Source organism: Argentina silus (genome assembly GCF_951799395.1).
Source record: "Argentina silus genome assembly, chromosome: 2".
In the NCBI taxonomy this organism is placed as follows: Eukaryota; Metazoa; Chordata; class Actinopteri; order Argentiniformes; family Argentinidae; genus Argentina; species Argentina silus.
In genome coordinates, this window is record NC_139656.1 from 24295909 (window position 1) to 24319207 (window position 23299).

The 23299-nt window shown below is 40.9% G+C and overlaps 3 protein-coding genes across 3 annotated transcripts in view; all 3 read right to left on the reverse strand.

Moving 5' to 3' along the window:
- Positions 1-1581: 1581 nt before the first annotated feature.
- LOC310801262 (protocadherin alpha-4-like) lies at positions 1582-3942 on the reverse strand (the record flags this gene model as incomplete). The annotated part of the gene is made up of 1 exon (XM_083665257.1): positions 1582-3942. The coding sequence occupies one exon, from the start codon at positions 3940-3942 to the stop codon at positions 1582-1584; it is 2361 nt and encodes a 786-aa protein (XP_083521383.1).
- A 9288-nt stretch (positions 3943-13230) lies between these two features.
- LOC310823789 (protocadherin alpha-C2-like) lies at positions 13231-18919 on the reverse strand (the record flags this gene model as incomplete). Its single annotated transcript, XM_083696641.1, has 2 exons — positions 13231-13254; positions 16550-18919. 2 exons carry the CDS (start codon positions 18917-18919, stop codon positions 13231-13233), a joined length of 2394 nt encoding a protein of 797 aa, XP_083552767.1.
- Positions 18920-20315: 1396 nt separating this feature from the next.
- Positions 20316-23299, reverse strand: part of LOC310823754 (protocadherin-10) — a gene marked incomplete at both ends in the record, with an annotated part of 4861 nt that continues 1877 nt past the window's right edge. The window contains 4 exons of the mRNA XM_083696600.1: positions 20316-20584; positions 20984-21096; positions 21316-21377; positions 22654-23299. The exon at positions 22654-23299 is cut by the window's right edge and continues 1877 nt beyond it. Of these exons, the coding sequence (XP_083552726.1) occupies positions 20316-20584; positions 20984-21096; positions 21316-21377; positions 22654-23299 (1090 nt within the window). The remainder of the gene's footprint in view (positions 20585-20983; positions 21097-21315; positions 21378-22653) is intronic.

Below are 23299 nucleotides of genomic sequence, written 5' to 3' on the forward strand. Positions count from 1 at the left end.
CGTTGCTTAGCTCCTTCTCACTGAAATCCACAGTATATCAGATGTATTTATATGATAAAACTGGAAACTATAAATATCTAAGAATTGACATCCATACCCTCTACACAGTGTTCATTAGGACCTCAAAGTATTCCAATGTGTTATTCAACAAAGCCAACATCGCTATGAACATCCTCACCCTGTTTTTTCAATGGTGAGGATGAGGATGAGAGGAGGAGCACTATGTTTTCAATAAAAAATACTTTTCTGTCGCGGTCAACAGCGACATCAAGCGTTAAATGATCACGTCTAGCTGACACTGAATGGGAACCTCCGCACAACATTTTTACATAATGTCGACCCTCATTTCAATAAGTTTGAGTTGACTAATCATTGTGGAGGATGGTTATATTTACAACACTTCCGACACGAGTGCAGACGACTGGCGAACATACAGTAGGCCTATGTTGCACCAGGTCAACTGTATCTAGTTTAAGACACGTATGTTTATCAAAATGAAAATTCAAGTCAATTCAAACTTTTCAACATTTTTGAACGAAAGAAAACAAATGTTGTCAAACTTTAACGATTTCCCGAATGTATTCGGTATTCATAAACCATATAAGGACCACATGCACATCATATTCTTCACAAATCATTTATAACAAATTCATATCGTGCACATATCCTATAGGCAGCCAAAAACGCATTGGAGGAGAGAGGAATAGACTGAATAGAAGAAAGACTATTGGGACACAACCACGGACATGAGTCTTGTCGAATTATTTTACCCGGTATAGTCCTCATCGAATTTGACCACAATTCATAGATTAGAATAACTCGGGCAATGCATCAAGGCTAGCCTATTTTGCATATAGTGCTGTAATCATACCTTGCGGTCAAGATATGTGCCTTTATGTGCTTTTCTTGTCCAAGAAGAAACGAGTAGGTCCAGCCAAAACACACAACTAGCCTACTCACTCTGCAATAAACATATGTGAAAGACACTAAATAAGTGTAGGCTATATTGTAAAATGTAACTTAACGTTCAACTTAAACTTAATAAGGCATACTGTAGCGCTTTTTTCTTTTCAAATAAGCACCATAGAGGTGGACAGCGACCGCAGTATGGGAATTCCAAAACAGATGACATAATTACAAATGACATAAAATGCTCGTTGTCCACCGCACTTGGTGAAAAGAAAAGGGCTTTCTAAGTAGGTTAGGACTTTTCCTGACAGGTAGCCTATAGGCCTACAAATAGGCTACATAACAACAACAAATAAATTGACAACTTACACTTGGAAATATTAAATTATTATTTTACACATGATTCACTGGATCATTTCAAATACGACAAAAACATAACTATATCTATAGCCTACAACAGCTAAATCTATTGTTCGCTGTCAACCGTAAGAGTGCCCTACAGGAACAACGATAACAAAAACGGTTATTTTTTTCTAGTCCTGATAACAAGCTCAAATGAAATGCTGACGTTCACATAGCCTACACCTCAGTTACAAACTTATTTTAAACATTTATGAATAATAACTTATTTCAATTATTAAAAACTGATCACGAAGTAAAACAAAGAAAAATCTAATGAAGAGGCCTTACCTTGTCAGTGTTGGGCAGAGTTCTTGTCCTATTAAAAGTGTCTCCTCCATTAATACTGATCAGCTCCGCATCAGCAGGTGGAAATGATGTCGGGAAAACCACTACGTCACTCTTCATTGTGTCGGAGCTAAAACACACGTCATACTGCTGAGTAGATTTGGAGTACGACCAGCTCCCGTCAGGGTGTGTGGTGATCATTGGGGCGCAGTACCTGCTGAAACTGCCGTCTGTCCTGTGGCATTTTACAGCGATCAAACTGATGAGACTCAGTAGAAAGATCACTGATACTGACGCAATGGCGATGAGCAGATAGAGGTTTAAATCCGAAAAACTCTCCTCCTTCACAGGAAGTTGTCTGAAAGTTGTCTGCATGTCACCTGTACTTTCAACAACCACAACATCTATCGACACAGTCGCAGACAGGGAAGGTTCTCCATTATCAGACACCAGAATGACCAACGGCTGAGTTTTTAAGTCATTGTCACTCATGCGTCTCTTAGTCCTTATTTCTCCGTTGCTGGTTCCAATTCTGAAGAGATTGGTCCCCTTCGGTTCAGTTATGTGATAAGACAGCAGCGCGTTATAACCAGAGTCGGCGTCTACAGCCCTGATCTTGGCCACAAAGTAGCCCGCTTCAGCAGAATAGGGAATGTTCTCAGAATTAATGGAGCCGTGGTCAGAATAGGGCGGGAGAATAACAGGACTGTTGTCATTCTCATCCAGGATAAAAACGTTCACAGTCACGTTGCTGCTTAGTGGAGGAACACCAGAGTCTGTCGCCTGAACTTTGAAATGGAACTTCTTTACCTCTTCATAATTAACTGACTGCATGATATATATTTCACCTTTGACAGAGTTCACATTTACAGATAATTGCGTAGCTGTATTTATGGGCTCTAGTAAAGAATATGTTATTTGAGCATTCGCTTCTGAATCTGGATCAATCGCGACCACATCACATATCACAGATCCTGTTGGACTGTTTTCTTTTAAGAATACGTTAATTATAGGTTCTGGAAACCGTGGTGCATTGTCATTGACATCAGAAACATGAACAGTAATAACGATGCTACTGGATAGAGGAGGATTTCCTTCGTCTATAGCTATAATAGTCACGTTATACTGAGAGTTTATTTCCCTGTCGAGCATTGCTCCAAGGACCAAGGAGTAGTATTTACCCTGGGATGATTCCAGGAGAAACGGTGTCCCGCCGGACATTGTACAATGCACATTCCCGTTTTTACCACCATCCTTATCAAGAACCGTGATGAGCGCAATTGCCGTGCTCTTCTTCGCGTCTTCCCTCACACTCTCCAAAAGAGAGGATAGTTTGATGTCTGGGGCATTATCGTTCTCATCAACTACCTCAACCAACACTTTGCAATGTGAGGCCAAAGGCGTGCTGCCACGGTCCTGAGCCTCTACACGGATCTCATACGCACCGGTCTCCTCATAATCTAAATGCCCCGCCACTGTTATTTCCCCAGTACTCTGGTTAATTGCAAATCTATCATTACCTCCCCGTTGTCCCTGTTTGCTCAACAGATACAGTATTTCACCGTTCACGCCCTCGTCTAAGTCTGTTGCATTAAGTTGTATAATAACAGTGCCAATCGGCGTGGTCTCTGAGACTTTAGCTTTATACAGAGCCTTGGAAAACATTGGGGCATTATCGTTTGCATCGAGTACGTTTACAATTATTTCTGTGGTTCCTGATCTCGGAGGCTTTCCTCCATCAATAGCAGTCAGTATCAACTTAATCACAGCCTGTTTCTCTCGGTCTAACGCTTTCTGTAGCACTAACTCCGCTGATGGACCTTGATTGGCCTCATTGTGTACGTCTAGGTTGAAAAAAGCATTTGGGGAGAGTCTATATGAGTCAATAGAATTGCTCCCTACATCTGGATCATCAGCTGTAGGCATAGGAAATTTGGCTCCTGGTGAAGTAACCTCAGCAATACGAATAACCTGGGATTTTGCAGGAAAAAGTGGTGCATTGTCGTTAACGTCTAGTATGTTAACTTCAACACTGTACAATCTTAACGGATGATTAACAATGGCCTCCAGGCTTTCAGTACAAACAAGACTGTTGGAGCAAAGCTCCTCTCGGTCTATAGCCTCGCTGACGAAGAGGACTCCAGTGCTCAAATTCACCTCAAAATGTTTCTTTGATGATCCTGATTCAATCTGGAACATCCGTGTCTCCAATTCAGTCACTTTAAGATTCAAATCCTTTGCTAAATTCCCAACAAATGTCCCTTGGCTTACCTCCTCGGAAACAGAATAGATGATTTGCCCAGACACTGCATCCCGAAGACAAAGCGACAGGAAAAATAGATTCATGATCCAACTCCATCTGCGGTTCTCGAATGCAACCATTGTTTGGTAATCCATTTTAGAATGTAGCCAACACACAGTGTGACGGAGAAAAACACGAGCAGCGTCACAAGTAGGCTAAGCAACACAATGCAGGCCTAACATGTTATACTATTGTATAACATGACAAACATATCAACTGTCCGACAGCCACCTCACTTCGACTTTAGTGAAAGACTCAGCGATGGATGGCCTTTAGTCATAGGTGGAGTTTGAGAGTGAATCTGTGTTTTGCTGGTAGATACTGACATCTTGTGGAGAAGACCTGGTCCGACAGAAGAGCGCACAAGATCCGTAACCACCCGAGAAAAGAGCTGTGAAATGGGCTAAAGACTATCTAAAGGGAAAACGGAAGAAAAACTGCGTCTGCATTAGCTAAAATGCTTTGGCTATAACATTCTTCAAATTAACATTCTCTTATCAACAGATAGACCAATTTGAAAATAAAGTGGAACGTTTGATTTATTTTCACATCACGTTGTCATCAAACCCCTTGAAATCTATACATACAATTGATTTTCGCATTTCTTCATGCATTATTTTAGAGAAATATCTGTTATCATCCAAAAGTAAAATATCAATGAGAGTGAACACAAAACAAATCTAACTTTAATAAAAGAAACCGGAATGACGGAGACATCTAGGCATAGACGACAGTCTATTCATTCAGCACCATGGAGAGCTCCCATGCAGACATCTGGGGCACGTTCAGTAGGCCCAACGTTGTGCTACGTTTTGTAACTGCACTTACTGAACGTCAGGTTCTCTCTTAACTGTGCGTTTTCTCTTCAACTGTTCTTCAACTGTTTACTCACGTTTGGTGGCCGTACTGGTGCTTGACGGGCTGGCGAAATGCATATTGCAGCTCTCAATCAACCCATCGTAACTAGCGTTCCCAACTGGTCGTTCAAAAGTATCCGGTTTTCGTTCATTAAACGTTGCAAAACGTTGTGTGCTGCTGAACGCGGCCCAGGTGCTCGTCATTCACAGGATTCACAGGACTGGTCGACAGCGGAGACAGGAGCGGCACGCAGAGGCGAGATTTGAACATGATCCTGCCATAGATTTACAGTAGCCTAGGCAGTAGGGACTGGAACAAAAACTCAGTTAGACTACTACAGAGGAACACATCCCTGACGAAAACGTATAATTGTCATCCAACAATGAGGTATGCTCAATCGACCTCCATTATGTCCTCTTAATTTGTATGTTTTGCAGTCACACACGTCATATATTAACACACTATGAACATATTAATACACAACTAACTTGTAATCGTAATTGCCCTTGTCATTGGACATGCATACGGTTGTTTTGAAATTATCAATTGATATGTATGCCTTTCTTCAGCGTGGATCAAGACAGAAATGTATTAATTGACACTGTTGCATCTTTAATCAAAGTGAGTGCAGTGGTATAACATTCCAATTAATGTACTTCCACAAACAAATGTGTTTGAGTGAGAGTAAATCCATCAGAAAATCAGAAAATCAACACCAACAGTGTTGAATTCAACACTTTCCTGGTGTTTATATGGGAACAGGGAACTACCAGCAAAGTGTTAGATCAACACTTTCCAAACACTGAGGTTGTTGTTACTGAACTAACACTAGTCAGATATTAACACCGACACAGACATGATGTACACTATAACAGAGTTGAGTGTGGCTTTGTAGGAAACACTAGCAGTGTTACAATCTTACACTATTCTGGTGTAGGCCAAACACTATGGAGGTGATGAATCACATCACCTGCTCAACACTTTGGGAGTTGAAAATATACACTTATCTAGTGTTGAACGTGCATTCTATTAGTGTTAGGGTTTTTAAATTGTCAACTCTTTGGAAATTGAAATGAACACTGATCTCGAAAACACTGTCACATTTAACTACAGCTGTAAACATGAAAAAGAAACTACAATTAAATAAGCAATACATTAATCCACAAATTCCTTTTGCAACACTTTATTCACTTCTAGGGCAGAGCACATTATGACATTCAAGAAATTATCCTTAAAACTAATTTACATATAGCTGTCCAGGACAATGTAAAATGACATGTTGCTTCCATAGGACATTTGCAAATCATTTGCAGTGTTTCTGTATATACCATAGGTGTCAATTCTAGGAATTGTAACACTAGATTGGCAACAGTTTACACTAAAATGTCCTAGCACCAGCAAATACACAACCGTAAATTTGCTATTCTGGCCCTTCAGGTAAATTTGCTGTGTTGTATCTACCTGAGAATGTGTCCCGACGACTAAACCTGCTGAACAATGACTTCAGTAGGCTGCTTCAGTAGGAGCTCAGGCTTAGAGTCTCCAATGGGCATTACACACATTATGATCAATGTAATTGCATGGTCAACATGGTCCTGCTGTGAATACCCAGATCAAAAGAAACAAGGCACCAACAGGTCTGCACTGCAGAGAATATTCAAAAGTTGCATCTGTCCTGCGGCGGGATGCATTCGCTATGATCATGTAGCAAAGCAGAGTATCAGCAGTGTTCAGCATTTCCTCAGGGCAGATTTTATATCCGGGCTGCTCACTGTATGTAGGCCAGAGAGAGAGAGAGAGAGAGAGAGAGAGAGAGAGAGAGAGAGAGAGAGAGAGATGAGCCATAGACCCCGAAAGACTTACAGGCCTGTAGAGAGCAGCATTCAGCTATTATAAAATGCTGTGGGGCGATACAACAGAGGCTCATCTAAAAGGGGGAGATGGACACATAAGACAGATCGTTTTTTTATTTATTTTTTTATCTGATATGTGGAACACGAAAGAAAGAACGAAGAGTTCTAGATAGTCCTTAGACAAACACAGAGCTACATCTGGGTGCACGGAACTGATACACAGAATACACAGAGAGAGGGGAGGGAGGCAGATATGTATATAACAAACATGAGAAGTCAAACAAAGCTATGTCAATAAATTGATTAATATACCTTTAGAGTGTGTCCTGTATGGGCATGATTGGCCCGACCCACAAACCTAGTAACTGTCAGTCAATCAGCTATGCCAGCTATGCAATGGTCAACTCAATATTCCAATGTGCACTCTAGGAGTTTGGAGGTATAATCATTCACACTTAGTCCAGCTTGGTACAACACTGAATGAATGTTTCATCCTGCTACTCTTGGCGATACATGGTTTAAGAGCTCCCCCCAGTGGTTCATTGTCTGCATAGAAGACACACCTCATAAGCCTACACTACACACTGCCATCCTCAAACCTAGTTGCATGATGAGCACAGTGGTGAGCTACATCATGATGGGAACGTAATTGTGTCTGGGTTTGACACAGGGAATTCCTCAATTACACCATGGAAGTGGAGAGAGAGAAAGTACAGTTGAGAGAGGCAGGATGAGGAAGGCAGGAAGGAAGGAAAAGCAGAGGGAAACAGAGATGAGAGAAAAAGAGAAGCTCAGTAGTCCTCCTTACCTTCACATGACCCTTTACCACAGCTTTGCTTTAACTTCTCCACTGCTGATATGTGAGAGATATCCAAAATCCATGGGCATAGCCTAATGCAGTTGTTACACTGTTGTTATAAACCCCTGAAAGCATGAAAAACATGAAACAAGAAAACACCCTTGTGACAAAGAAACATACAGTATATGTGCTATTTTTAAATTCAGATGATCTCTGAATTTGAATCAATTTTTTAGATTACTGTAATATCTAGAGGGCTAAACTGTAATGGAAATGTATATAGTAGTGCATCGTCTATACTTATGGTGTAATTTGTCTGTAACATCAAAACCCTAACCCTCTCCAAGGCCATTTAGAATTGATTTCTGCAATGTGAGTCATCCGGTGAAAGCTTTAGGGAAGACAGAGTGAAGAGGTATGAGTGGTGCAGCCACAGAACCATCCACGGGTTGTACTGTACAAGGATTTAGCCTGCTGTAAAACATGTTCAACTGGTACAGCCCAGTATAGACTAAGTGTATCACATGAACAAGCTGCAATGGTATTTTTTGGACTTGTATGATATATAGCCATTGACTCTTGAAGAATATAAATCATAAATGCCTCATGAGCTTAGTTCAACTGTCATAGCCCATCAGACCCTGAAATATAAGCTTGTTTTACTGCACTGTTTGTAAACAAACACTGTATAGCTTCAAAACATGGTTAAAACTATCATTTTGATCTCAGGGATGGTCAGTCATTGCACCCATAGCTCCGTCTATGAATGTGAGATTGGTTACATTTCAAAAGTGTTTGCTATTGATGAAAACGTTGCCTACACAATCATTGACATGTCGCTTTATGTGCCTTCCAAAAGAAAACAACTATACCATACTGTAAACATTTTATGTAAATAACATGTTGTATATTTCTGATGTGTTTCCACAGTGTTTTGAATCAGAACTAATCACATTGGATAATTTTGGGGGGTCTCACATGCCGAATGGCGTATACGTTTTACAGGCGTTGTGTCTGAGATAACCGACAGAGAAGAAGAGGCTACCTTTAACATGCCAACAGCCCCATGTCATTCTGAAGGCTATGGAAAGAAGCATACTAGACCTCTGGTCTCTGTCTTTGGAATTCCATCAATATATTTGGAATTCCACAGTGAATATGTATCATATTAATGTTGACAATAGAGGAGGGTGTATATTTTGACATTGTGAGGGTTTGAGGAGGGTATGTCATAATTTCCTGTAGAAGTATAAGACAACTCATATAAAAGTGGTCATTCTGAAGGAATAGAAGCATACTAGACCTCTGGTCTCCGGACCTATATCTTTGAAATTCCACAGTGAATAAGTGTCATATTGATATTGAAAATAGAGGAGGGTGTATATTTTGACGTAGTGAGGGTTTGAGGTGCCTGTAGAGGTCGGACAACTCATAGAACTTGCGTAAAGCCCATTAATATAACAGCAAAAGTTGATACTCTGTGTCTTGGTGGACGTGTAGACCAAGAACAGAAAAAAATGCCATTAAACACACACTTTCTCCATGCATGTCTGATTATGCCCTCTGAAGCACAAATGCCCACATCTAATTGTTGATAAGAGTAGCTGATAGGCTTCCGTGTCTGTTTGGTTGGAAGTTAAAACAATACATCAGAGCTAATGCAGGGATGACCAACTCCAAGCAGAAGCTTATAGATCGAATGGTTTTGTCTTTTCACTGACTTTGTATTTTTATTGTCTATGAGGGGAAAGAAAAATATATCTTATACATTTTAAATGTATATATATCTGTGTTTTCCTAATGAAAATAGCCGTATGGTAACATAGCGGCCCTTCAAGTTACATGGAAGCCCTAAATTCGGCCTTTACAGCTCCCTCTCTCTCTACCTCTTTCTTTTTTCTGCGCTGTTTGATAATGGCAGGTCGTCTCCATGGTAACAAGTTCAAGGCGGGTCACTGAACTGTAAGCTGTCTCTCTCATTGAGAAGACTGATAGAGAGAGAGAGAGAGAGAGAGAGAGAGAGAGAGAGAGAGTGTGTGTGACAGAGAGCGAGAGAGGAAGAGAGGGAGGGAGGGAGGGAGGGAGGGAGGGAGGGAGGGAGGGAGATAGAAGAGGGTTGTGGGGGTTGCCGCTGCAGATAGAAGGTGCTGAGACAGTTGAAACTGGAGCACACTGCAGCAACTTGAATATGTTTAGTCCAAGGCTTACTGAATAATGAGGTACAAAACAGTATTATTGATCAAGGTTAATGTCCCTTTATATCATATAAAAAGACAATCAAATACAGAAATATTGAAACACACTCACACAAAAATCAAATCAAATGAAATAAAATTGTATTTGTCACGTACATTGCATACAGCCGTAATTGACATGGTGAAATGCATTGGGATCTTGCTCAACACTCAACAACAGTCAGCTCACACACACACACACACACACACACACACACACACACACACACATAGGAAGAGGATGTGTTATAAAGAGCAGCCGGTTTCATTTGAGCAACGTGGTAGATTGAGACAGAGCAAATGAGAGAGGGAGTGAGGGAGAGAAAATAGAAAGCCGGGTATTCATGATAAGCTCCCTTCCCTCCTCTGTAATCACAGGAAGGTGGTGCGGTTGTCATGGCAACTGTTTCCTAGGTGCCGGGTCATTTCTGGCAGCCAGCCTACTCCCATCAATCATCTGCAGTGGTGTGCAGGGTTGAACCTACAGTATGTGTTGTCCTAACATGAGAGCATACATCAGGGTCGGGCTGTGCAGTGCGGGCTGTCAATAAAATAAGATAAATAATCACCACAAGAACTCTACCGTCTACTTTTCTGATCTGAACTGCTGGCTCCTCTTCCTCAGTTTTGATTTAGCACGTAGGAGGGGGAAACTGGGTCAGCATGTACAAGCGGGGAGGTGGAAGAATCCTATCACCATCGACAACTTCAACTCTGCCATTCAGAAGAGATACGACAGAGAAGCTCAGATCTTAAAGCTTTATTCACATCTGCACCTACTGTACAAGAACACTTAAGCAACAGAAACAACATCAAAACATGTTTTTTAATAAAAAAATTCGAAGCAAGGCCATTCTCTCCCACACCATCTTGAAGTCAACTGCCAGTCGGGCTTGTGCACCCACTCACCCCTGTAAGAAAGGACACCTCAGAGAGGCAGATGCTGAGATAGGCAGATACAGTCAGACAGCAGAATTAAAATGCAAGGATAAGCAGTCTACACAAAATAGACAAACAGACACATCTGCATGGTACCAAGCAAGCAGCGCAAACACCCCCTGTGCCATCAAACACAGTACACATCTTACAGCAGATATCAAAAGTATACAGTATCAAAAAACACAAAGTATAAAGTAGTTATGCTGATCTGTATGTAGTTATACAGATCCAGGTTTAAACCCATCCATCGGTTCTCCTAGAACATCTGTTCAAAGTCGAGCTCTGGTTCAGGTCACATCGCCTAGCCAATGGCTGCTCAGGAGATTCTCGTCAGTGCCTGGGATCTAAGTCAATCCAGATGGCATCTTATCCCTGGTAATAATCATGACTTGGAAATCTGGATAAAGCACCATTATCTCATTCTCCTCCAATCACATGCTCTGTTCTAATGCACATACCGAGCACATTAGGTTTGTGTTTAGTTGTAGTATATTTTTTAAACCCAAATTTGGGATAAACCCCAGAGCCCCACAGTGAGGGGAGAGGTTGTGTACCACAAAGAAAGATAGGGTTTCAGTGGGGGAGAGAGAAAAAGGGAGGGTAAATTACAGTCTGTAGCGTGGTATTTCAGTGGTGCAACCAGGTCTGTATTCGGTACAAATAACTGTGAGTAGGAATGTCAGTCTTTGTTTTTTTCTCTTGAAACTATGATTGACATACACAGTATTTACAGTAAGTTGAAGTGGTCTTCATTTGAAATGGAAGATCGGGTGGATTGTGAGTACAGGACTTGAGGTCAAGTACTGACCTCAAAGGAATAGCATAATCTCTCTTTCGCTCTGTCTCTCTCTCCCCACCCCCCACCCCCCACCCCCCTCTCTGGCCCGTTTTCTCTGTCCCTTTCCAATCTTCATTCTTCAGCATACTGCTGTCTGTACTTTCTCATGCCCAGGACCTAATGACTTGCATGAAATCTCTAAGCTTTAGAGTCCTGCAGAAGGAGGAGCTACACTTAGAAGAAAGTACCATTTTGGCTACATTTTATGCAGTGGAGCTCTCCGTTAACATTTGAGTGATAATTTAGAATGTACACTTTATCAAATAAAACAACATTTGATGTATTGCACAACCAATATCATACAGCACAAAATGCACTTGAGTAAGTCACATAAAAAGCAGCATTAAGAATCATTCGGTCAAATATTCCATAAAAACATGAAAATTCATAAAACATTGTAAACCTTAAAAACATGGCCAGGGTATTGTATTGTACCATGCCAAACATAAATACATCTCCAAAACACATTAATAAATACTTTTTTTGTTTTAAACAGTCTTATTCTTTTGAAACATTAAATTTTTCATTTATAGTATACATGGTTTATTCTTCAAAGACCCCCTGTGTTACATCGCTTTCTCCCTAGGCTGATTCTCTGAGGTTGTTTTCACAGTGAGAGGAACACTGGAACATTGGATTCAATAGGCGGCAATAGAAGCCTGGCAGAGGCCTGTGCAAGTTAGGTTGAGAGAGCTCAGACGGAGATATGAGGTGCTATGACGTAAACCCTTTTATGTAAGTGGTACAGATGTTTATTAACCTCACAGGCTGTTTAAGCGGGCAAGGGATAAATACTGGTATTTCTTGCTGTCCTGAGATGTTCCCAGGACATGATTCTCACAGTAAAAGTTATTAATTATGTGCTTTGTATTGACAAGCTGAGGGTGAAAGGTAGAATGCCACTTCAAACGCATGTTTGAACGGTGAGAATTATCCCTGCCTGCAGTGTAGTGTAGTGTAGCACCATGGGATACCTCTCTCCTGACTGACTCATAGAATGATAGAATTGAGATACGTTTGGTCTAAAATATATCTTATCATTAGCAACTCAACATGCATGTCTCGTGACATGTCTCAAGAAGTGAATCATCCAATACTATTGGCTGATGCTCTGGGTCTGAATACATAACTCAGAACATTCAATAGAAAAAAAACATAACTGATGAAATATGGCAAATCACATTTCTAAAAACAAAAGGCGGCTACACTTTCACACCTGAACAGAGATTTATGGAAGAATATGTTTACCCTGGTTCTTTTCACATTGAATCGTATTGTTTAATGCTGTTTTGTTTTGTTTTCTGAGGGTGTGTGTGAAACGATACACATACCACAATTTGCTACTAATGACTCATAATGACATTGCAATGATGAGGAAACCCCTGAAAGACATGACAGCGTTCTCTTTTGCATCAAATTTGTTGATTCGTCCTGTAGAAGTAAGGTAGTCAAGGATGTTGGAAGAGAAGGAGTGTCCGGTCCTAAGATTACTTTCAAAGGTTCCAGGGAAGGCATATCCACAATGATGTCACTCTGATTTTGTCCAAAAAACCTCTGAAAGTGTCTGAAGTTCCTTTCGTCTTTTTGATGATTTTTAAATACAAGTACCTATTGATGTAGCCATGCAGATTCATGCTTGATGGAGGATACCAAAGGTAGTTTACAGTTGCTGAGGTGGTTGGTGTGGTGTGTTTCGGCAGAGGGTTAGATGAGCTGCCCCCAGAGGTAACTGTTGGATTCCAGTGCTTGACAGAGGCGTGTTGGTGTTGCTCTGTTTCCCTGTGGAATACCCCCACGAAGAAGTGATGATGTCATGGCAGGTCACTGCTGGACTCCTGCCAATAAATAGAAAATACTATTAGCCAAGATAGGAGGGGGTTAACTTGACTGACAGCCTATAGAGAGTCACAATTCATGCAATTGTAACTTGGTATCCCTCAACTGGGGCTTGACTGGTTACTGCCACCATCAATCAAACATAGGTGGATTGCAGGTACTGAGACACTTCATTTCTGGGTGTACTTAATAAATATCATGCCTCCGGATTATACAGGATGTTGTGCATGGTGAATTCCATGAAATTGTCTACGTTTTCTTTTTCATCATTCTCTTTTTCATCCCGACAGAAATTGAATATCAGGCCAAATTAAAATACTTCAATCAAGTGAATCTAGGCCAGGTTAAAAAAAAAAAACAAGCAAGGGAAATTTGAATAAAAACAAACAAATGACAAAAATAGGGAAACAGAAAGGGAGACATGTATCATGTATCATTGAGACATGCACATCACAGTGTGGGGGAGTGGAGGATAGATAGCTCCAGTGTGTGTGTGTGCCCGTGCGTGCGTGCGTGCGTGCGTGCGTGCGTGCGTGCGTGCGTGCGTGCGTGCGTGCGTGCGTGCGTGCGTGCAGGGCTCTATATAGGTTATGGCAATAGACGCCACAGTTTCTGGTGGCTGCTGTCTGACACCATGCTGAGACAGGCTTTGAGCAGGTCATCCTTTCATCATTACTCCTTGTTTTAAACTAATGGTACTAATGCAACAGGTACATTGGCAGAACTAACATATGGATGAAGATGTGTGGGTGTGAGTCTGTGCTGAGACCTCAGGACAGTGCATACCTTAATAGCATCCTTTATCTGTGCTACTGCTTTAACCTGAGTCTCTGCCAAACAAACCTCATGTTACCATTACTGCTCTGACCTGTGCCAGCCACTTTAGGCCTAATCTCAGCTGTCAGTGAGTGATTGGTTTCCTGCAATAGAGAGATTTGCCAATCTAATATTCATAGCTCACAGAAGCATTTCAGTGAAGGTCAGTGGGAAGGAGAGTGTGCTGTGTGTGTCAAGGGAGGGGGACAGGGAAAGGACGAGAGAAAAGAGAGAGACCGGGAATTCATCCAGCTCTCTCTGTATCCTCTCTGAGAATTAAGGTCTGTCTGCTCTTTGCTGACATTATATAATCCAAGCCTTATTTTGAAAAAAGGAAACTGGACTCTTTCAGCACAGGCTGAGATGGAATATGGACACCAAAGGCCTGATATCATTTTAGATGATATGAATGGCAGTTAGACGTCCAATCATTAGAGCAGAACAGAGTAAATTTCACAAAAAAAAGGAAGACTGAGAAACGCATTTCTAGTTTCTGCTACACCAATCACAGTGCTCCCACAACATGTAATCTGCAACCAGCATACCTCCAGCTGTAGAATGGGCTTCCTTTCATTTTGAGTACTTAAGAATAGAAAAAGAGACAGGTTCAATGGTCATAGTCCAACAAACACGCATGGATGTACACACACACACACGCACACACACACATACGTACACACACACACACACACACACACACACACACACACACACACACACACACACACACACACACACTTTTGAATGATGAGAAAAAGAGTGTTTTGACTTTCACACACATTCCAATCCTTTCCTACAATCAAATGAATTTTAAGTCAACATTTATAACAGTCCAATCAGTTTTCATGCCATGTCAATTGCGTCAATCATATTGAGAGGAGATTCTGCGTAGTTCCTAATTCAGAACAGAATTCAAATTAACAGAAAACAAAAAAACAGCCTCCTGGACTTCAACCTGAAAAGAAGATGTGTACCTAGACAGACAGACATCTGCAAAAAAAGTAATTAGGGTAAACACACAAGTGTTTAAGAGCTGTGTCATATCATATATTTACCTGATGAATACACTCTTCTATCTATTGTTCAGGCCTACCTGTGAAGCTCGTTTGCATTGTATGTAACTGGCAAGGCGTTCAGAAACTAAATACAGTATGTTCTGGGTTACTTTCATTTCATATTAACAAATCTCAGGCTTTATTTGGAATCTACCCCAAACTGTGGTTATGTCTGAAACAATACCAGACAGACATTCATGGAAACCCTTTCTTGTTATTAAAATTGCGTGTGCTAACCATGAAAGGAAGTGGCATAACATGACTGAGAATTAGTATGGCTCAATGACTTCAATAAGCAAACCAAGCAAAGCCTTAGTAGAGTGAAATACTGCAGGGCAAACCAAAGGCAAATAGTCTTTGTGTTGTTGTCTGCATAATAATTACACAGTAAGAGCTATAACCTTGTAGAACACCACATAAATACACCACGACTTAAGACAACATAATAAAACCTGCAGACATATTCAATACATAGATGACAGTTCTGAGAAGAATTATTCATCTCACCTCAAATAAACCTCAAACATATTTGCAAGAATAAAAATCAAATATGTGGGTATAAATACCCTATTACAGGGCACATAACAGTAGCCTTTCATTAAAGGAGAGGGGATTAACTGGTCAGTTTACATAATTAATGTAGCCCAGTGAGGTGGCACAGGGTTCAGGCTCTCCTCTGAGGAATATGACATTGTGAAGTGAGTCAGGAGACCAGTCTTCTTGCATGGTAGAAACTAGCTGGGACACCATCCTCAGAGAGACTAGCATGAGGAGGGTGCACTGGCTAGGTAGAAATCCACAATCTCTCCCCTTAATGAAATATTTGTTGGTAAAAATGTTGTTCAGTTAAAATATGCTGTGTTATAAAACACATAATCACTGCTGTGACACAAATGTTACCACCCAATCAAACCATGGGAGAAAAAAGGAGATGGGATGCATTTCTTATGAGGCCCTAGATTGTAAAGCCACAATCCGTAATTTGTGAAGCTGTTGTTGGATATATAAATGTTTGATATATAACCATTTTATTATTGAAGAATATTACTAATAGATAGCCTCATGAGCGTAATACAACTGTCTTATTGCATCCCCAAAATATAAGGCAGTTTACAAACAACATGAATGGACACACACTGTATATCTTCTGTCTATGGTCCTCTGTTGGCTCAGTTGGTAGAGCATGGCGCTAACAACGCTTAGGTTGTGGGTTTGATTCCTGCTGGGACCATATATACTGAAATGTATGCACTCACTGCAATGTAAGTCGCTTTGGATAAAAGCATCAGCTAATTGGCATATATTATTTGAGAGTGATAACATTTCTCCAACCCCATTCCTCAATTCTTTTCGACAGTTCTTTTTTTTTTTTCGAATTACGGATTGCGGCTTTAAAGCCTATACATTTCAGAGGCATGCCTACCTGTAGCGTAGATGCTCTTGAGTCACTGGTCTCAGTGGGCCCCGTGCTCCTGGGTATACTGGACACAAAGTACCCTGCTCCCTTGGGTACTATGGGCTGCCGAACCACCACCTTGCCCTTCCTGGTCTCTGCTAAAAACAAGCTGTACCAGTAGGCATCACTGGATATCAGGGTAGAATCTGCAATGGTGGAGCTCCTCTGGCTGACATAACTGTTCCTGCTTATCACACTGTTCCTATTCTGTGGAACAGGCATCTTGATAGGCTTCGGTTTCTGACACTTCAGCACGATGATCACCAATATGGTGATCAGTAACAGAAAGGACACCGAACCCAAACCAATCACTAAATACAGGTTCAAGTCTGTGAACACATCATATTCTAAAGGCACCTCAGTCGTATCTGAAAAGGATGTCACCACATGTTCTACTGTTGAAATCTTGATGGTTACTGTGGCGGAGAGAGAGGGGTCTCCATTGTCTTTGGCGACAACGACCAGCCGCTGATGACGCGGGTCCCTATAACTGAACATTCTCGAAGTCCGGATTTCTCCATTGTACTGATCTAAATTGAAAAGCGTAGAATCACTGATCTGTAGAATTTGGTATGTGACCCGTGAGTTCTGCACTGAGTCTGCGTCAATGGCGATTATTTTGGCCACCAAGTATCCCTTATCAGTGGACCTCGGGATGACCTCCTCGATGACAGAGCCCTGTGCGCGCCATGGTGACACAATGAGAGGGGTGTTGTCATTTTGGTCCACAATGGTGATGTGGACAGTCACATTGCTGCTGAGTGGAGGAACACCAGAGTCTCTCGCCTCAATGTGGAAAAGGAACTCCCTCTCTCTCTCATAATCAAAGGTCTTCAGTGCGTAAAGATTACCGTTCTCTGGATTAATGGAGAATAGCATAGACATAGATGTGTTTATGATCTCCTTCTCCATAATGAAATATACCAGATACTGGTTTTCATGGAGATCCGGGTCAAAAGCACTGAGTGACGTCAACAGCGCCCCAGGCGAGTTGTTCTCCACTACGTGGATTGAGTAGAACGACTGGGGGAATACTGGCGCGTTATCGTTGACATCCAGAATCTCCAAGGTGATTGTCTCATTCTCAGATAAGGGAGGTCTGCCTTTATCAGTGACTATAAAGGTGATGTCATAGCTGGGAATCATCTCTCGGTCCAGGGGTTCCGAAACAAGAAGAGCAAAGTAATCTTCCGAAGATTTATTAAGAACGAAGGGTAAAAATGCTTGTTGATTCAAAGTGAGTTCAACTTCACCATTGTCCCCCGAGTCCCTGTCGTTGATACTGATCACTGCTATTAATGTTCCAATGGCAACGTCTTCCTTAACCGTGCTTTTAAAAGATTTAACGGTTACTTCGGGATAGTTGTCATTCAGATCGGTTATATACACCATTATTCTGCACTCTCCGGATAGCGGATTCGATCCTTTGTCTTTGGCCTGTATATGCATCTCAAAACTTTGACTTTCCTCAAAATCAATTACATCCTTCACCTTGATTTCTCCAGTATTCGAATTGAGAGAGAACTTTTCCTGTGTCTTTTCGGACGTGTATAATGTGTATGAGTATATCATCTCTGCGTTTGGGCCCTCGTCCAAATCTGTTGCGTTCAACTTCATTACCAGAGTTCCAATCGGGGAGTTTTCAGTAATATTCACTGCGTATGTTTGCTGGTTAAAAAAGGGGGCGTTGTCATTGATATCCAGAACCCTAACGATAATGCTGGCTGTGCCTGAGCGCGCAGGGACCCCACCATCTACAGCGGTTAGTATCAAATTATGCACTGCCTGGTCCTCTCGGTCTAAATTACTATTAAGAACTAAATCTACATATTTAGAGCCATCACTTCCCGTTTGTATATCAATTGTAAAAGACTTGCTTTTGCTTAAATAGTACGTCTTTATAGAATTCGCACCAACATCTGCATCCACAGCATTTGTTAAAGAGAATCTCTCTCCTGGAGCAGTAGCTTCTGAAATATCCAAGTGCATTGTCTCCCTTCGAAAAATAGGCGCATTGTCATTAATGTCCATTATTTCCAGCTCAACGTTAAAAATGCGAATAGGATTTTCAAATATGACATCCATTTTCAGAAAACAAGAGGTTGTCTTACTTGTGCATATGTATTCTCTGTCTATCTTCTCGAGTATGTACAGCTCTCCCGTTTCTTTGTTAATGTCCAGATATTTCTTACTGTGGATAATATCAAGCTTTGCCATGCGTTCAACCAGACTGCGAACGTCGAGTCCCAAATCCGTAGCCAAGTTTGCAACAACGGAGCCTTCTTGCATTTCCTCGGGAATAGAATAGCGAGTAATGGACAAAGCAATTCCCCACATAACACTGAATACAAAGAGAATCGCGACGCATCTTGTCCTCATAGATAAAACGGTTAGTGCCATTATTGCAAAATTTTATAAGTATAACACTCGTATCAGTCAGTCACATCCGAATGTCTTTAAATCGTTTGACTATAGCTGATGTTGAAAGATATTCGGTTCCATTTTCCTCTGTCAGGTGGATTTCATCCCAAGCCTCCACGCGGCGTAACTGCAGTTCGTTCCTCTCCCAATCGTGATGACGTCAGCTGGGTAGTCGTCACTTTTCGTAATGGAACAGCGACATGGTGTGTGCAATGCAAAATAGTTAGCCTATGTTTTACTATGAATGTCATAATGAAGTTACAAATTAAGAAGTTACCTGAAATGCAGGTATAAATGCTATAGGCTAAGCCATAAACCTAAACTAGTTTGAGATAATGGGTAAAGCCAGTTTCTAAAGTTCGTCATGTGTAATCAAGTGTTTTAGATGGGAAGGCGAAACACCATTTATGTCATCTGCAGGATTTTAAATTCAACCGTAGACCTTTTAACAACGTTAAGGCAACAAGTCTTGAATAGCGAATTCAGCACCTCCTTGTTTGGACAGCGCCGCAAAATATAGACAGAGGCCTATAGTGTGGATGATAACTTATCAATAAATTGTTGGAAATTGATAACATTTGTATGTTGGTATTTCTGTTGTAGACCAGTACCAAAAATGGGCGACATTTGTCACAAAAATACAATACGATGGTCAGCAATTATTTCAGATTTTATACATACTACAAATGTTCATGAATCTAGGCGGGTCAAAACAATGGATATTAAAGTACAATATATGTTGAGATACATGCTATTGAACTCTGTCATAACAGAACATGTTGGAGCAGGCTAGGGTCATCACATCATCATCATCATCATCATCATCATCATCATCATCAACATCATCATCATTTCCATCACTAACAACACAGGTATTCATACTGTCCAAAAGTATCCCCTCAATATAAACATCAATTATTTATTTCACCACCGCCTTCATCAATCACCATCCAGTACTAATAGCACCATGCAGCATTATAAACCAGGATTGCACATGATCAAAGTCATATAGATATATGCATATATGGCTCTGAATTGAATGATATGAGTAGCTACTGTCGAATGACAGCATTACAATATGACAGATATACCGTGCTGCCATGTTGTTAGTTAGGTGTTCATATGGGCCAGTCGAGGGAGCCTGGATTGAAACAGATTATATATAAACTATAACATTTGAATTTCATCACATACACATACAAAGGGTCATTATTTATGGGTTGATGATATGAACCATTAGTTCCAATAATAATTCTAATTCACATTGACAGAATATTGTCTTTGATTATATGCATAGTCTCTTCTGCTGTATTCATTTAAAAAAGTCATTGTTGATCAGGCCGTCCTCTCTCGGGTCATAGTGTGAGATGAACCTCTTCTTCTTTCCAAATGTAGAGAAGGAGTTGTAGACATCCAGTTCACCTCTGGGTGCTGGCTTCAGTGTGCAGTATCCAGATGGTGTCCCAGGAATGTATACATTATGCTGGTAGTCAGGTGGTGGCTGTGCAGAGTGTGATTGGGTGTACCTTGGAGTCCACGAACGAGTTGGAACCCCTCCAACTTGTGAGGACATCTTGTATTCTGTTGTCAAAGCACAATCACCAAAGAGAAGGTGTAAGATAAGTCTGTGTGGTTTTTGCAACAATAAACCATGGCATAGTGTATCAGAGAAATGGGGTGTGTTAATTAAAGTCATTTATTTTCTGTTTTGCAGCAATGTTGAGTCTAAGGTCTGATTGCAACCTGCCTGCCACTGAAAACACCTAAATGCAACTCCATGAACTAACAATCCATTCATGTAAATAAAGGTTGCAATATTATATAATCTCACATTGGTTAGTAATTTCACAGTTAATAATATGTTGATATGTCTTCCTGCCATGTTTTGGTTTCAATGCTCCAGACAGCTTATCTCTCATGTATGTATTCATCTTTCAGTGTTCATTATTCTTTATCACTGTTGGTTCATAGTCTACATACCATGCATGTGACTGCCCCAAGTCCAATACTGCGGTGCAACAGGACAGGAGAAACCGTCTGGATCCTGCTGAGGTCGACGAGGGGGTGTTCTCTCCATGTTTACAGAGCTATAGCTGTGGAAAGAGAAGGATACATAATGAATTACAATCACCACACACTGGGGTGTGTGTGTGTGTGTGTGTGTGTGTGTGTGTGTGTGTGTGTGTGTGTGGGTGGGTGGGTGGATGGGTGGGTGGGTGTGTGTGTGTGTGTATGTGTATGTGTATGTGTATGTGTATGTGTATGTGTATGTGTATGTGTATGTGTATGTTATTTTCAGATATTTTGTTCACCTCAAGTGCACTGAGTTCCGTAAGTTTTTTGTCAATGTCCAGTCCTTGTTTGCTTGCTTGAGCTGCAAAATCAAGAATGCAGAGCTTAGCAAAACCTCATAATGTCAAATGAGGAAACTTGGTCCCCTGGACTACTGCACAGTAACAATATAAGTGCATGCTTGTTACCTAATACTAGCTAGGTCAATTGGGGATTTATTGTACAAAATACCAGAAAGTGTCAGTTGTTAGAAGTTACAGTTTAGGTAAACCGATTTCAAGTAATTGCCAGAAAGGATCAATTGTTGCCACTAATTAGGCCTAATTAATAACAAATAAGCAGAGTAAATAGGAAAATAGTGTTATCCAAAACCTTGGATAAGGTTGGGTACATAGCTCTTACAAATAATTTAACTTAGTGTTAGTTATTCAACTACAGACAGAATCATCTACTGCATTAAATATCACATCACTAGAATTAGGTTTTGGATGAGAAGAAGGAACATCTTAAATGGTCTTCACAGTACAGGACAGGACTTTGCAGTACTTGTGGATATTGCCCCCCAGTGGCACGATGGGGAAACCCTTGGGAGGGATGAGTTAGAGTCTATAGAGTTCCTTATAATAAATACATAATATATAATATATTTATTATAAGGAACCACCATCCTCTGGCAGGAAAATAGGTATGCATATGCATGTCTAAATGTACTGTTTTGTAAATGCAGATTATGTAAATGCAGATTATATTTCTTAATTTCATTATTAACTTTTGTTGTATTTTTTTTATTGTATGCTATTCATTATTTATGCGCTCCAAACTATGGATGTCATGCTCTATTAACTCTCAAGGCTTTGCAAAGTCAGCTTCTTGGTGAACCGAACTATGAATAGCTATTTCTAGATTTCTGAGGCAAAATTAGAATAAGAATTGTTTTTGCTTATCTAAACGGAATACTTGACATGCTCTCTCTCTTAATATGAGCCTATAAATATAACATCTCATGAAGAGGATGATAGTTTTCGTATTATATTGTATATTATGTTATTATACTATATTAGGCTATATTATTGGCTACATCTGTATGCGTTTTTCAAGTTTCCTAGTAGATTATAATTGAGTCTCGCCTCTGATGTTATTTACTCCATTTCAATAGAAAATCATCATGCATATTTTCATATTTTTATTTCAAATGTAACATGGGCTATGATTACGGATTTGTATGTAATTAACCTGGTGCGTAAACACGTGGAACATATTTGGAAGAGTTTTGGCCAATGTGTTTGCTCTATTAAACGATTATCATCAAAAACCAAGATGCAAATAGCATAAGGCATTTCATTTGGAACAGCCTTTACCTCATTCGGAGTTGTGGCTCCGTTGTTCACTAGCTGACTGCGGTCTGGTGGGCTCCAACCCGATGTGGGGTAGTCTGCACTCTTGGCGTTGTTTTGTGGAGTTACCGTTATCGGACTACATGGCTTTAGAAACATGAAATCGCTCTTGGATGATTCCGGGGTCAGACACATCTTGTAGCAGTATGCCTGAGAAAGGGGGCCGTTAACATTCGCCTCCACGCAGTTGGTGGATCCTTTGGCGCCTGTGGATATCTGCACGTTTAAATTGGACTTCTTCATCACATCAGTGGTAGACTCCTCTGACTGAAACCCGCAGCACCCACCTTGAGAGAAGTTGTATCCCCGAATGGAATGTCTGTCCCTGTATCCCTTTATCGCAGCCAGGACAATAATAGCCAGCAGAAACGTGAACGAGATGGCGCCCAGAGACACTATTAAGTACAGCGTGAGGTTCGAGCGGTACTGCGGGCTCAGCGCGAGGTCGCCGAAATCAGGCTGCGATTCTGGCACGCTGTCAACAACTGACATGATGATGGAAACTGTAGCCGAGAGGGGCGGCTGACCGTTGTCCTTGACCAGAACGACCAGCATTTGCCTTATGGGGTCTTTATCCACCAATCGGCGAATCGTCCTGATTTCGCCCGTG